The 14,198-nt window shown below is 36.8% G+C and overlaps 1 protein-coding gene and 1 long non-coding RNA gene across 3 annotated transcripts in view; one reads left to right on the forward strand and one right to left on the reverse strand.

Annotated features, from left to right (window-relative positions):
• LOC112810890 (uncharacterized) overlaps window positions 1-3,396 on the forward strand; it is a 42,995-nt gene extending 39,599 nt beyond the window's left edge. Inside the window, exon 3 of the long non-coding RNA XR_003204908.2 lies at window positions 3,326-3,396. This is a non-coding gene — a long non-coding RNA (uncharacterized lncRNA). The remainder of the gene's footprint in view (window positions 1-3,325) is intronic.
• GALNT13 (polypeptide N-acetylgalactosaminyltransferase 13) overlaps window positions 1-14,198 on the reverse strand; it is a 566,099-nt gene that overhangs the window by 167,613 nt on the left and 384,288 nt on the right. For both annotated transcript variants that reach the window (XM_025854761.2, XM_073884009.1), the window contains exon 9: window positions 3,345-3,525. In XM_025854761.2, coding sequence (XP_025710546.1) covers window positions 3,345-3,525 — 181 coding nt within the window. The remainder of the gene's footprint in view (window positions 1-3,344; window positions 3,526-14,198) is intronic.

Genomic DNA, 14,198 nt, shown 5'->3' on the forward strand with positions numbered 1-14,198 from the left:
TACTCTCTTTACAAACTTTTCTGTTACTCAAGGCAATGAAAAATAGAATCCCAACAATTCTAGATGATAGCAAAGAAATCCATGATTTTGATTATAAGAGTATCAGAAACCATCAGTAATAACTAAAATAGTTATTCACTCAAAAAACGTTCAACACCATACAAGTGCCAGATTCCTGACTTCCAATACAATCCATTTTATCCATTTTTGGGTGACCTGAAAGTTGCCCAGGGCTAGAATTGTTTTTGAAGTCCAGCTCTAGTCTCCAGTTTACTTCCTTTCCTTTTCCACTGGAAAGCAATTTATTGGTTTGTGTTTTTGGTTTTTCCTGTTTGCCCATACTACAGCAGGCAGGTCCCATGCTCAGCAATGCTGACAGTTTCTGAGACATACAGAAACATAAATGCCCCTTAGGAAGTTCTAGATATTTTCAGCATATTCCCCAATTGTCCTTTTTCTGCTTTCTAAAATACCTTTCTGGATTTAAATGAGCCCATCTCATAAGAACAATAAGCTTCCAAATGATATTTATTGTAATGTAAAAACTACATTTTCCAGAATATACAAACAGTCCCTGCTGAGCAACATAAAGTCAATAGTTCCAGATAGCAAGCATTCCTTTTTACCCTTTAAACTCTAAAGCCTGTCATTTCATTACAGTTTGAGAAATGGTTCTACCATTTATCTGCCTTTTTCACTCAATGGGAAATTATACAAAAGACTAACATATCACTTTTTACAAATAATATTCATCATGAGTGGATATAATACACATGGTGGCAATTATTCTCAATTGCTTATATTCCTGAATATAAGTTGTATATAATCACAAATAACACATTTCTTTCTTCCATTACTCCTTTCTTCATATTTGAGCTTATATATTTCTAAAGGTAATGATTTGAAATCAGAAAGTATTGTCAAAAGAAAATGAAAAGGTTATATAAATGTCACTGCCTTGCTACGAATTTTACATGTTCTTGCCGAACTCAACTCTGTGAATATCTGGACTGGCTTTCTACTATAAAGAGAAATACATCTATGTGTGAAATAGTGTTTCTGACAATAGCTTCTTGACATAGAAGAAGCTTGAAAACGTGTGAAAACAATCCTTTGCCTAATCACACATTTACACATGCATTGCCCTCATTGTTCTTTCCTATAGTAATACTGGATCTTAATAAGAAAGTTCACACTGCTTATTGCCTCTTTATCTATAAAAGAAGAGCTTTCACAGCCTCATATATACTTTCAGAAATCAGAGCATGTCAATTAGAACCCAAACTGGTAACAGTCAACAAAACTAAAAGATAGTCAACAGAATGGGAGAAAATTAACAAGTCAGGAAACAACAGATGTTGGCGAGGATGTGGAGAAAGGGGAACCCTCCTACACTGTTGGTGGGAATGCAAGCTGGTGCAGCCACTCTGGAAAACAGTATGGAGGTTCCTCAAAAAGTTGAAAACAGAGCTACCCTACGACCCAGCAATTGCACTACTGGGTATTTACCTCAAAGATACAAATGTAGTGATCTGAAGGGGCACATGCATCCCAATGTTTACAGCAGCAATGTCCACAATAGCCAAACTCTGGAAAGAGCCTAGATGCCCATCAGCAGATGAATGGATAAAGAAGATGTGGTATACACACACACACACACACACACACACACACACACACACACACACTGAAATATTATACAGCCATCAAAAAATAAAATCTTGCCATTTGCAACAACATTAATGAAACTGGAGGGTATTATGCTCAGCGAAATAAGTCAATCAGAGAAAGACAATTATCATATGATCTCACTGATATGAGGAATTTGAGAAACAAGACAGGGGATCATAGGGGAAGGGAGGGAAAAATGAAACAAGATGAAACCAGAGAGGGAGACAAACCATAAGAGACTCTTAATCTCAGGAAACGAACTGAGAGTTGCTGGAGTGGAGGGGGTGGGAAGGGATGGGGTGGCTGGGTGATGGACATTGGGGAGTACCTATGGGCACCGTAGGTACTATGGTGAGCACTGTGAACTGTGTAAGACTGATGAATCACAGACCTGTACCCCTGAAACAAATAATACATTATATGTTAATAAAAAAAATTAAAAAAAATTTTTATTCTGAAAAAAAAAAGGAACCCAAACTGGTTTTTCCAAACCATGTAATAGATTTTAATGTGAAAAAGAGGAGGTTAGCATGAATTTTTGTTGCTTTTCTTGTGGGTTACATAATAATGTCATTGATGACCACATGGCCTAAATATAAATTAGCAAAATAGAACTTTAAAAATTATTGTATCAGTACAGTTGAATTCCCATTGTATTAATTTATGCTTTGGTCTCTTTGTCTAAACTTTGAGGTCTTGAGGGCCCCTGTGTCTTCTCTTTGTTTGTAGCTTCTCATAATGTCTTATCTTATTTCCTTAAAAAACAATGTAATGTCTCAGAGGTTGTTTTTTTAATAAGTAATATGTTGGAAAAATACTAGGAAATTATAAAAATGAGATCATTTATAATCACAGCACTCGGGTATGGAATTTTCTCACACATTTTTTCTTTCTTAATTCTTTAAAACATTTTTAAAATTCTTTATTAAAATTTATTTTCCTTTTAAATTCTTTTAAAATAAATTTTTAAAAATAAGTAGTATGTTTTATTTTTTAAAAATTTAGAAAAGTATAAAAAGGAAAATAATGAAATTACTCACAGTCCCACCACCCAGTGATAGTCTACATTTACTTCTATTTCCATATCTACTATCTGTAACTAAAGTAGGGTAATATTTTATTATCCTATATTATGCTTTTCCACATATCAATTAATGAGTAATTTGCTATGTCATTTAGTATTGTTTAAAAATACACATTTTAATATCTGCATAATTTACCATCCTATATCTTCAGGAAATTATTTAGGCAGTAGAAAACATCTCTTTAAACATTAGCAAAATTTCTTACCAACTCAGCAAGCTTTATTTGTGAAACAAGGAAATCTAGGCTACTTCTCCTTAAAAAATATTGTTTCTCTTAAATTGAGCCAATACATATTAACTATATTTGGATCTCTCTGTGTACTGCTTACTCCACTTTTCTAGCATAATTCTTGTGCCAAGAAAGAAACAAAGAGAAAGAGAGTATTTAGGCATGTGAGATAAGTGTAGTCTTTCTCACTTTAGGTGAAAAATGACTTCATAGTACAACTTTCTCAAAGACGATTTTCTGTAATATTATGGTGATAAACAACATTTTATTTAAACTAGTAGAATAGTAGCAATAATGAAACACATATGCAGCATGTTTAAAATTTTATTTTCCCCTGCAGAGGAAGAAATCATCTTTACCTGGGGATATGATATAGAAGAAATCTTTAAATTCATCCATCCAAACTTCTGCCAGTCTCCTGTTGTTCTTGTTGATGACATGACCAGTACCACCAGGAAAAGTGTAGGGAGTTGCCTTCCGAAAAACGTGACCAACATGGGAGCAAGTCACAATCTCCAGAGAGCCTCCACATTGCCAAATCTGGGAAAAGGAGCAATGGATCTATCACAACCATTGTAAATAATGCAGTAATATTTATTGTCTGACAAGTCTAACCAAGGCCAAATCTTAGATTTTATACGGTTCAAACAAACATTGGATGGACACAAAATTTAGAACAGGTGTACTCAGTTTGGCAAAAGACTCTAATTTAGAATAGCTTTATCTATGTAAATATTGTAGCACTGGATTTGTGGAAGTAAGATGCATTTATTTTTTTCTTTTTTTTTAAGATTTTATTTATTTATTTGAGAGAGAGAGAATGAGAGATAGAGAGCACGAGAGGGAAGAGGGTCAGAGGGAGAAGCAGACTCCCCGCTGAGCAGGGAGCCCGATGTGGGACTCGATCCCGGGACTCCAGGATCATGACCTGAGCCGAAGGCAGTTGCTTAACCAACTGAGCCACCCAGGCGCCCGCATTTATTTTTTCATGTGCCTTTATCAGACTACCAAATTTTCAGTTTCTAGTAGTTAGCCTAATTGCTATTTAATAGACATTTAGTATCGAAAATCTGCTATGAATTAATGAATTTGTACATGTTAGATGCCATGGTAAATAACTAAATTTGATTTGGAGAAAAACCGATTATACTCCATTCATCTGCAATTTTAAATGACCTTTAATTCTCAGCTTTCCTAAATCCACTGTGTCTTACACCTTTGGATATGTCATTCTTATTAAAATGTGCTAGGACTCCTTTACATCTGCTCAACATGTGCAGAGGTTTAGTATTTTGTGACTTTTGTACTTTAAACATCCTTTCTATTTTTTTTTAAGATTTATTTATTTATTAGAGAGAGAGAGAGCACACATGAGTGGGGGCAGGGGTAGAAGAAGAGATTCCTCAAGCAGACTCCCCACTAAGTGCAGAGCTCAGCTCAGGGCTGGATTCAATGACCCATAAGATCATGACCTGAGCTGAAATAAGAGTCTGGTGCTCAACCGAGTCACCCAGGTGCTCCTTTAAACATCCTTTCACGAAGAACTGATTACCCCATCTTGTAAGCAATTGTTTACTTCACCATCTCTCCTTTAAAACTACAAAGTTTAGAAAGCATATGTCATATACTTCTTGGTGTCCTGGATTTACTGTGTAGTTGAGGCTAGTTATTCAGTATCCTGAACACATTAGATATACACACATATAACACACATATATATGTTTGTTACATACATTTAACACATTGAATATGTGCTACAGGTTGTTTATCCCAATAAACAAGAGCCACAGTTATTGCTTTATGTAATTGGAAGGATTGGGTTTTATACTGTAACTAATACTGTTCTTTTTTTGTTCTTATTTTAAGGAGAGTTGCTTATTTTGAAAGATAAAGTTTTCTCCAGTTGACCCCTCAGGCAATTTTCATCTTAGAAGAGGGTTGTCCTTGGGCTTGGGTAGCAGTAAGAGACATTCATTTTTATCAGAAAATGGAAGATGGTAAATAACAAGGTATATTCATCAACACTGGCTTGTGCATTACATGTGCGATCTACCCATTCTTTCTCATTTCTAATTGTTTAAACAGCATAATGTGAACAGTAAAGAAGTTTCAACCTAACACTAAAATGGAATGGAATTCACTATCGCCCTCAAAAGACAGGAGAGAGCATTCTTAAATAATCAGAGTATTTAATTGATTGGTAACTCTCTCATCTTTGTCGCATTAAATCTATAAGCCTTCTTGGAATTATACAATTCTTCCATTCTTTCCATTCCATTAAAATGGAGGAAGCTGATCCTTCTCCTATCAAAGATAAATCAATACTTGTACATCAGTCTAGACCATATGCCTAAGTCGATTTTAAGAACTTCACTAGTCTGGTTCTTCCTTTGATTTTCTCCAGAAACATTAACAGTTTTGCTCATTACTAGATAATGTTTTACCTTCACATAACATCTCCTAAAATCTCCTATCTTTTAAATAGATTTTTAAAATAGATAAACAAGTAAATGGGCGCCTGGGTGGCTCAGTTGGTTAAGTGACTGCCTTCGGCTCAGGTCATGGTCCTGGAGTCCCAGGATCCAGTCCCACATCGGTCTCCCTGCTCAGCAGGGAGTTAGCTTCTCCCTCTGACCCTCTTCCCTCTCGTGCTCTCTATCTCTCATTCTCTCTCTCTCTCAAATAAATAAAAAAAATCTTTTAAAAAAATAAAATAAACAAGTAAAAAGATTACAAACACAACAAAAAGTTCTTCCCTTGCTCAATATTCTCTTGGTTCAAAGTATCTCATTTCTCTGTTTCCCCTCACTGTAAATTAACCTAAAATTTTTTAACTGTAAATTAACCTAAAATTTTTAGGACATATGTTGTTTCTCTTCCTCATAATGAAATGCTCTTTATTTTTACAGTTCCCCAAAACTGCCATGGTGAAAAACACAAATGTTTCCCTTAATGAATATCTAGTAGACTCCTTTCTTGGATTGTCTTGCTTTTCCTCCCAGTACTTCACTGTTTATATGTTTTTCACCCTGAATTTATATTTAAATGTTAGCCTCTACCTTTCTACTGTCCTTCATTCATTCTCCAGGTGGTCTTATTCATCCTATTATTTTGCATGCGATCTGAATACTCACAACCTCAACAGTGACATCTCAGCCCAGACCTCTCCTCTGGTATCCATATTTGTGTGTCCAAATCTACTTGGTCTCTCCTCTTGCATGTCTCAGGTACACCTAAATAAACATGTCTGCAGTGGAACTGTTGATTCATCCTGGCCCTGTTAGCCAGGTCTTACTTTCTTTTAGTCCTTTCAATCATGAATAAACAGTGCCACCTCTAACTCTGGTGGACAATTAAAAACAAAACAAAACAAAACAAAAAAACAAAAACAAAAAACCCAAAAACAAAAGAAAAAAAAAGAAAAATTAAAAAGAAAACAGAAGCCCTCCCCCTTGCTAAACCCTAGAAGTCATTATTGACTTTTTTTTTTCATCATTTATATTCAATCTGTTAACAAATCCTGGCTTTCCTATCTATAAAATTAATTCTCCCTATATCCATCTCTCTCTGTCTCTCCACCACCACCCTTGTCCTAACCACTGTCTTGCTGAGCTCACTGTTGCTCTCCTATAATTTGTTTTGTACTGAGAAAGCACAGTGGTATTTTAAAAAAATTTAATCATTTTACTTTACTTCTGTGTTCAAATAATTCCATGGTTTCTTACAGAACTGTGAATATAAACAAAAACATTTAGCAGGGCCTCGCAGACCCTACATGATTCTCTCCCTTTGTCAACAAAGCACTGGTGATATTGGCCCTCTGCCATTTCCTAGAATAACAACTCACATACTCTTTCACACACCAAAGCCTCAACAAGTGCTTTCCCTATACCTGGAATACAATTCTGTCTGCCCTGCATCTGACTGCCTCTTTCCCAACCTTCTCATCTCAGCCAAAACTTCGCTGCATCAGAGAGCTCTTCCCTCATTTCCATATTTAAAGTGTCCCACTCCAATTATTTTCTGCACGAGCACTCTGTTTATTTCCCTCTTTTCTTATCACTAATCTGTAATTTATTCATTTGTTTGGCTGTGCACTTTTTTCCCCAAGGGGCAGTGGAGCTATCTGGTCATACCCCCACCTCCCCGTCCTCCCAGCCAAGCCCAGTGCCTGTTACACAGGAGATGTCACTGCATGTTGGTTGAATGGAAAAATGAATAACTCAAAATCAACTACCAAAATTAATATTAAGAAAAAAAGCATCCTTGGCAGAATGATGAGATTTAAGCAGACATATTTTGGAGGGGTTTTAAACAGCATTTATGAAAGAAGTATTTTTAGTATCAGACTAAACAGAGTAAGTCTAGTAAAATGAAATGCCACTGTTATTTCACACACTTTGGGAACTGAGGAAGTTCTTTGGAGGTCATGGCACAAGAGATAAACATTAGAAATGGTTGATGGCTTATGACAAACAAGGTTGCTAAATGATACAATCTTAATTTTTAATGTTACTAAAGTAACCATTTAGTCAAATTCACATTATCTCTCTCTTGAAAACACGATTTAGTAAATACTCAGGTATTTGTACCAGGCCATTCAGCAAAGTGCCCCAGATTCAGAAGAAATAGCACATGATGTGTTTCACTTGAGAGGGAATTTCAGACATTCTTTTCATTGTACACTGTTAGTAGTGGTAGAGGTCCCCCTCCTCTTCGATGGATCAGGCATGAATGAACACCTTCTTTCTTCCTTCACCCAACTCATATAGGGGAACTACATGAGTGAAGGAGAGCCTGGCACTTCCCTCCCTGTTGGATACTTGCAGAGCAGTAAAATCAGCAGACTACCCTGGTGTTACCATCACAACACAGCAGAATGTAGTGAGTGAGACTGTGGGAAAGCCTCAAATGTAAGGAAAAACGTGATCCTAGTAAAATAGGAAACACTCTGTCCTAGAGAATCCTGAAGGTGGGCTAGGGTATACTGGACAGCTTGTTGCAGCAGAATTGGTAGGTCCAGTCATGTAGTAATCCTGGGAAGAAGTAGTCTTTGGAGACAACGGGACAAGACTTTAGTGGTTCCCAAACTCTATAGATCATGGAATAGAGAAGAGGGAAAATGAGCTGTGAGACTAACAATATGGCAGATCAGCATTGAGAAAGGCAGTTGGAGACCACACAGGGTGAGAGAGAGGCTAAGATTTAAACCTTAAATCTTAAACCTAAGATTTAAACCTCTGCAAAAGGCCCTTGGATAACAGAGGCAATAGAAGGTGAAGCTGAGAACACTTTTGAGAAAACAATGAAACTGTGTATAGAAGACTCAGGGATGGAGGCCACTAGTAGCAAGTGGAACCAAACTGAGCCAATCACAGGCAGCCATCATAAAACATGAAATCAGATGAAACCTGACATTTCTGTAGCCCTCCTATTTGACATACACTGGGGGAGTGGCAGCCGGGAAAACCCTGCCTTCCCCCTTGTAAGTGCTTCTATCAGCATGGGCCTGGGGAGAGAAGAGAATTTGAGGCATGCACTGCTTATGAAACCAAAGCTTTAAACTGAACATTACTAGTATTTTTAATAACTGAAATTGGCTAGAAAGCTATTGAGTATATCCTAAATGACATCAAGATTGGAAAGGAATATTCCTCAGAGCATTATATAATGATGGGAGGAAAAAAAATCATTTTAAGTTTGTGCTTCTCTAAATTTAGATTGTAAAATAAACCCTGTTGCATACAAACCAGTGATTGACAACTGTCTTCTGAGTTCACAGTATGCCTTTTTGCAAATATGGATTAGCACTGTGGTTGGGTAAGGGAGGGCACTTTATTTCCACTCTGTCACTTCTTGGCCCTCCCCTGGTTTGTAGGCTCATGGGTTCTATGTCCCAAATATGTACACAAAAAGAAGGATCCCTACTTTGAAAACATTCAAATATTGAGTTCCAGTGGTATCTCTTCTTTCCTTCATAATAGGCAAAGAGGTAAGGGTACATGCAAGTGCTGATGTTTGATTATCATGCTAACTTGCAGTGAGATTTTTGTGAGCACATGTACAGGCATAATGCAGTAATAGCTGCAGACTTACAAGACAGAAAGTAAACTTGGCCCTGACTTTGACTCTCACAGATGGAGGCAGTTCTGAAGTATATTTAGGAGTGGTAACATAGGTAGAGGTAACTGTTCATGACTCAGTGACTATTGGCCCATGCTTTGTTTGTGAGCCACAGCCAACTGACTCCTGGAATAAAGTGAGTACTTCTCCCATTGCCAACAGTGCGCACAGAATGTGTGGATTAACATTCATATTGCATCACCCAGGGATAGCCTCTCCTCAAAATTTGCATGAAAATGAAAAGATCAAGGTAGGAATGCATGACATTATGCGTTAATTAGGCTCAGATCTGGTCATAATAATACCCAATTAGTTAATGTAAAAACAAAACATTTAATTGATCAAGTGTTGACCAAATAGTTACTCTGTAATTAGGAGACACTTCAGTAATATGAAGTAATTCAGACGTAAAGAGTTCCCAGAAAACTACATGGTTAAATATTATGGCGGCAAGAACTCAAACTGAGTGGAGACCCCAAAATAACTACCCTGACAATTTTCCTTAGTGTATCTTCAATAAATATTTTAGAAAAATGGAAGAAAGGAAGAAAAGACTAAAAGAAGGAAGACTATGACACAGTCATTAAGAACCTGGGCTTACAAATAAGCAAGTAGTTTCTCCAGTAGTTCTGTCACTTACTATCTGTGCATACTTGTGAAACTTATCTAAGACTTCAAGGCCTTAATTTTCCCTCTGAAAAACAGGGATATAACAACTACTTCCTAAGACCCTAATAAGATAGCATATATCAAGCATTGTGCCTGATACTTCATATGGGAAGAAGTAAAATGTTATCTGTATATTACTTAACTTTTACTGTTGTTGAGGGAAACCAGCATCTGTAGTGAATCAGCTTATTGTTGCTTCTTAAAAAGTATTTTGTTTAAACTTGGTAGGTTTTGCCTCTTACTGGAATTGCAATATTAACATCCAGGGGTTTAGGTACAGTGCAGAGTTTAAAAGAATAGCCAATTAGTTTCCAATTAGAACACTATATTTTGTTCTCTGAAATTATTTTACAGTGTCTGAACACAGCAAAAACTGAATAAAACATGATGTCTCATCCACATGAGCATGTGATGTCCGAATTACTTTGTATCACAGAGCATATCTGATTGTTATTTTCCAGACTTCTGACAAATTAATATTTGTACATGTACATTGTATCTCTCTCAAGTAAATTTGACCATGTATGAAATACAAACTGTCCTTTTATCCACAGAGGACTGAAGCTAGCCAGTTACTTGTTTTCTTTCCCAGATATTTTTATGAGAGTCTTTTGATGGAGAAGGTTATTAATCAAAATGTAAAATGCCCATTGCTCATTTGATTATCTACTTGATTTTCTTCCCCCAGCGAGAAGACAATTAACTAACATACATTATTCTTTTCATGTTTTTTGGCACCTACATCAGTGACATTTTAATTAAGATTCATAAACTTCATAAGCTCTAACTCTGCAATCTCAGTTCTAGTGCTACTATTTCTAATTTTACAGCTGTTGTGCCAAATTCAGGTAGCTGCTTGTTTTTATACTAATCTTTATCCCCCCACTGCCAGCCCACACACATACTATCTCTGGCACAAAGTCACTGTTTAATATGCCCTTAATGACAACAACAATAGACTGTAAAGGCCAGGTAGCACAATAGTTATGGTAGTATAGGCTCTAGCTCCTGAGGTCATATCCTGGCTCTGTCACTTCCTAGCGGGGTGAACTTGGAGACTTCATCTTTCCATGCTTCAGGTTTCAGGTAATAACATGAGACTAGCAGAATAGACCTCCAAGGGTTGTTATGAGGATTGAGGCAGATCAGCTGCTGTGGCCTTTAAGTGTGTACCTGAGTTGCAAGAAATCACAAAGTCAAACTGCCCAAGGAATGTATCCAGTACTTGATAATTTAATGCTTAAAACAAAAATAATTATTTGAATGAAAAAGAAAAAGCACCAGATTTGAAATTGGAAAACTGTATTCTTAACTGAAGTAAATACAAGCTGATCATAGAATTTGGAATTAAGTCACTTAATCTTGAGAGTCCTCAGAAAATTCATATGTAAAAGAAGAAGAATTGAAGTTGATAATGGCTAAATTTTCTTTTAGATTTCTAGGATTTAGATGGATCTCTTTATATGGGGCATACAACCACTTCTATTTCTATTTTAAAGATTTTGCTTATTTATTTGAGAGAGAGACAGAGAGAACTTGCACATACAGAGGGAGAGGGAGAAGCAGGCTCTCCACTGAGCAGGGAGCCTGAGGAGGGGCTTGATCCCAGGACCCTGGGATTGTGACCTGAGCCAAAGGCAGAGGCTTAACTGACTGAGCCACCCACGTGCCCCTAGATATCAGATTTTTAGATAGGAATAATACATCTCTCCAAAATTTAATCAACATTTTCCTACTTGGGCAAGCTGGCTTGGCTTTAGCTGTATTAGAAGTACATGTTGTGTAGGTATTATTCTCTGAACACGAGAAACTATGCAAGATATAACACTGTCAAACTTATGAGGCAGTCAATGCGGTTTTTTTTTCCTTTTCCCCTCAGATTTGGGAGTTTCCTATTTTAGAAAGATTGTAAATGTTATAAAAAACAAGGGAAATCACAAAAGTACTCTTGTTCTCTCAGAGAATGAGAATTTTTCAGGAAATCACCATATATTAGAGTAATTTGAAGATTTTATTTTCATATTGGCATGAAATATAGACAATTCTGAGTCGAACTTATACTATTTCATATATCCCATCAATTTGCTACCAAAATATCCAGTTATCAGATATTTTCCCTTCCAAAGTACTTTTCATCCTTGGGCATCTTGAATCTGTGATCTCTTTTCAACTTGGAAATGAATTTCCCAAAACCCCCGAGTTTGAAACAAACCCTTTTATACCTACTCATTTTCTACAGGGCCTAACATATTAATTCTGAAATAAATTTCTTTAAGGAAAGCCTCACAACCCAGCTTTATCTTTTTGCTTTGCCAAAGACTTAGCAAATGACTCCTGGGAATTGGGGGTGGGAGGGAGGGGGAAGAGGGTAAAAGGAAAGCAGAGAAGAAGAAAATGGAGCAGAAGAATAGAAAGGTGTGCTTATACTGAGTGTGGTTTGAAGTGAGGGAACTGTTTTGAAACGGAACCGAGGCAGTCTGCATATGAACCAGTGGGTATCAGATGGATGGTGAGGTGGGAGTGGCCACAGACGGGATCTTTTTAACCTCTTCTCTCCACTGTCCTCAAATACAAACACCCATTCCCAGCAGTTAAAGTGCATAGTGCAGATACCTCCAATATATAGACACCATCATTTCATAATGTCCATTCTACTATCTATCACTTTTTGCCTCTCAATGACTTTCTTTGCCTCGGAGCTTTCTGACCTTCAGAATTACCACATATTATAGCTACTGTATTTCTTCGCCTCAGGAGAATTGTTACTTGTCATTATTCTACATTTTATCAGGACTGCTCATATTGAAGAAATTCCCAATTCTCCTTCAGATCCTGACTGTGTTATGGCAAATCTTCCATCTTCTGCCTAAATGACACGTATGAGCACAGAAGGCAGAAAATGAAGAACATAAAGCAGCCTACCAGATACTGCAAATGCTGCGTAATATGGGGTGGTTCTGCTTAAGAAAATCAGCATCTAGCTTTTCGTATTCACAAAAAAGTATTGCTTTTTATATTAGCATAGATTGGTGCAAGCAGGTATTTCATAAAAAACGAGCAAGAGAAAAAATATGCGAGACAGTCCTACTTTTTCATCTTTCAATTATCAATAATTTTAAAGTGTGGTAAGTACTAGAGGTTTTGGAAGTATTTTCAGGGCATTTTAGGGGAATAGTAACTAAGACAAAAGTAGAATTATTGGAATTTGTGCTTTTCTCATTGTACAATTAATCCTATGAATACATCTTGAATGTGAAAAAAATTGTACATAGATGAGATTTTTGAGAACTGGATGGAAAGGGTCTGTGATTTATTAGATCATATTTGGGTCAGATATTTTGCATTTTACACTGGTGTCCTCCCATGTCTGATGATCCGACTGCCTGTCAGATACCAGTAACATCTGCTGCTTCTAGCCACAGAGCAGCTCCTGACAGCTGCATGATGTTGCCCTAGAATTCATGCCAGAACAGTCCTCTTTGAATATCAGTAGACCACCTGGGTACCCAGCTGCAGTGTGCGGCATCTCCTGCTCTCTTGCAGATGCCAGAGATACTTAAAAAGAACTTGGATGGGGTAGGAGAAGAAAACTTGGTACCTCAGAAAGAGTTATCCTTCGGTTACTCAATCTCTCCATCTATAAACTGTCCACCTCACCTGACTGTGGCTGTAGCATTTTAGTCTAAATGAAATTTCCTGTATAAATTGTAAAGTGGTCAAATGCTTTTTAAATGTAAGTTCCCAGGATAAACTTGAGAGGAGGAAATGACCTCTCCCCTCTCAAGCATTTTTCTTCAGGCCTTGGCCGGTGTCTATTCGGCAAATATACACTAACCATTAAGTTTGTGTCAAGCACCATGCTGGGCTTTGGGGCACAGAGGAAGAATAATAAAGCATGGATCTCTGTCTTCAAGTAGCTCACAGCCCATTTAGTTGTGACTGTTAGTACTGGGCATATTAAAGTCCAATCATCAATTTGCATCTGACAGTTGAAGAACAGTGTCTCATGCCTACAAGAAAAGAACTGTTTTAAGAGGTACTTATCCTAACAGTAATCCTTTCATGGACAGAATTTTCTTTCCCTAGTTTTTAGTCAGCTAGAGACATTTTATTTCTTGTCAAGGACCTGAGACATTTTTATAGGAAGCTATAAGTTTTGCTTCAGATAAATACTTTCCCTAGGGAGCCCATATAAAGCTCTAATGCTATCAGTGAAAAACTATGATTCCTTTCCAAAAATCATCTTACAGGCATCTTTTTTTTTTTTTTTTTGCCATAAAATGCTTAGTGAGATAAATGTGAAACATAAAAATATCCATATTGATGTCACCTCCAGCACTCATTACAAATACCCATAAGACCCACTGTGAAGGAAAATAATACTCTACTTTGACAGTTTTTGATCTTTTAAAAATAAATTG

This window comes from Callorhinus ursinus, unplaced genomic scaffold (assembly GCF_003265705.2).
Source record: "Callorhinus ursinus isolate GAN/ISIS: 27379988/994484 unplaced genomic scaffold, GSC_fseal_2.0 scaffold2, whole genome shotgun sequence".
NCBI classification, from domain to species: Eukaryota; Metazoa; Chordata; class Mammalia; order Carnivora; family Otariidae; genus Callorhinus; species Callorhinus ursinus.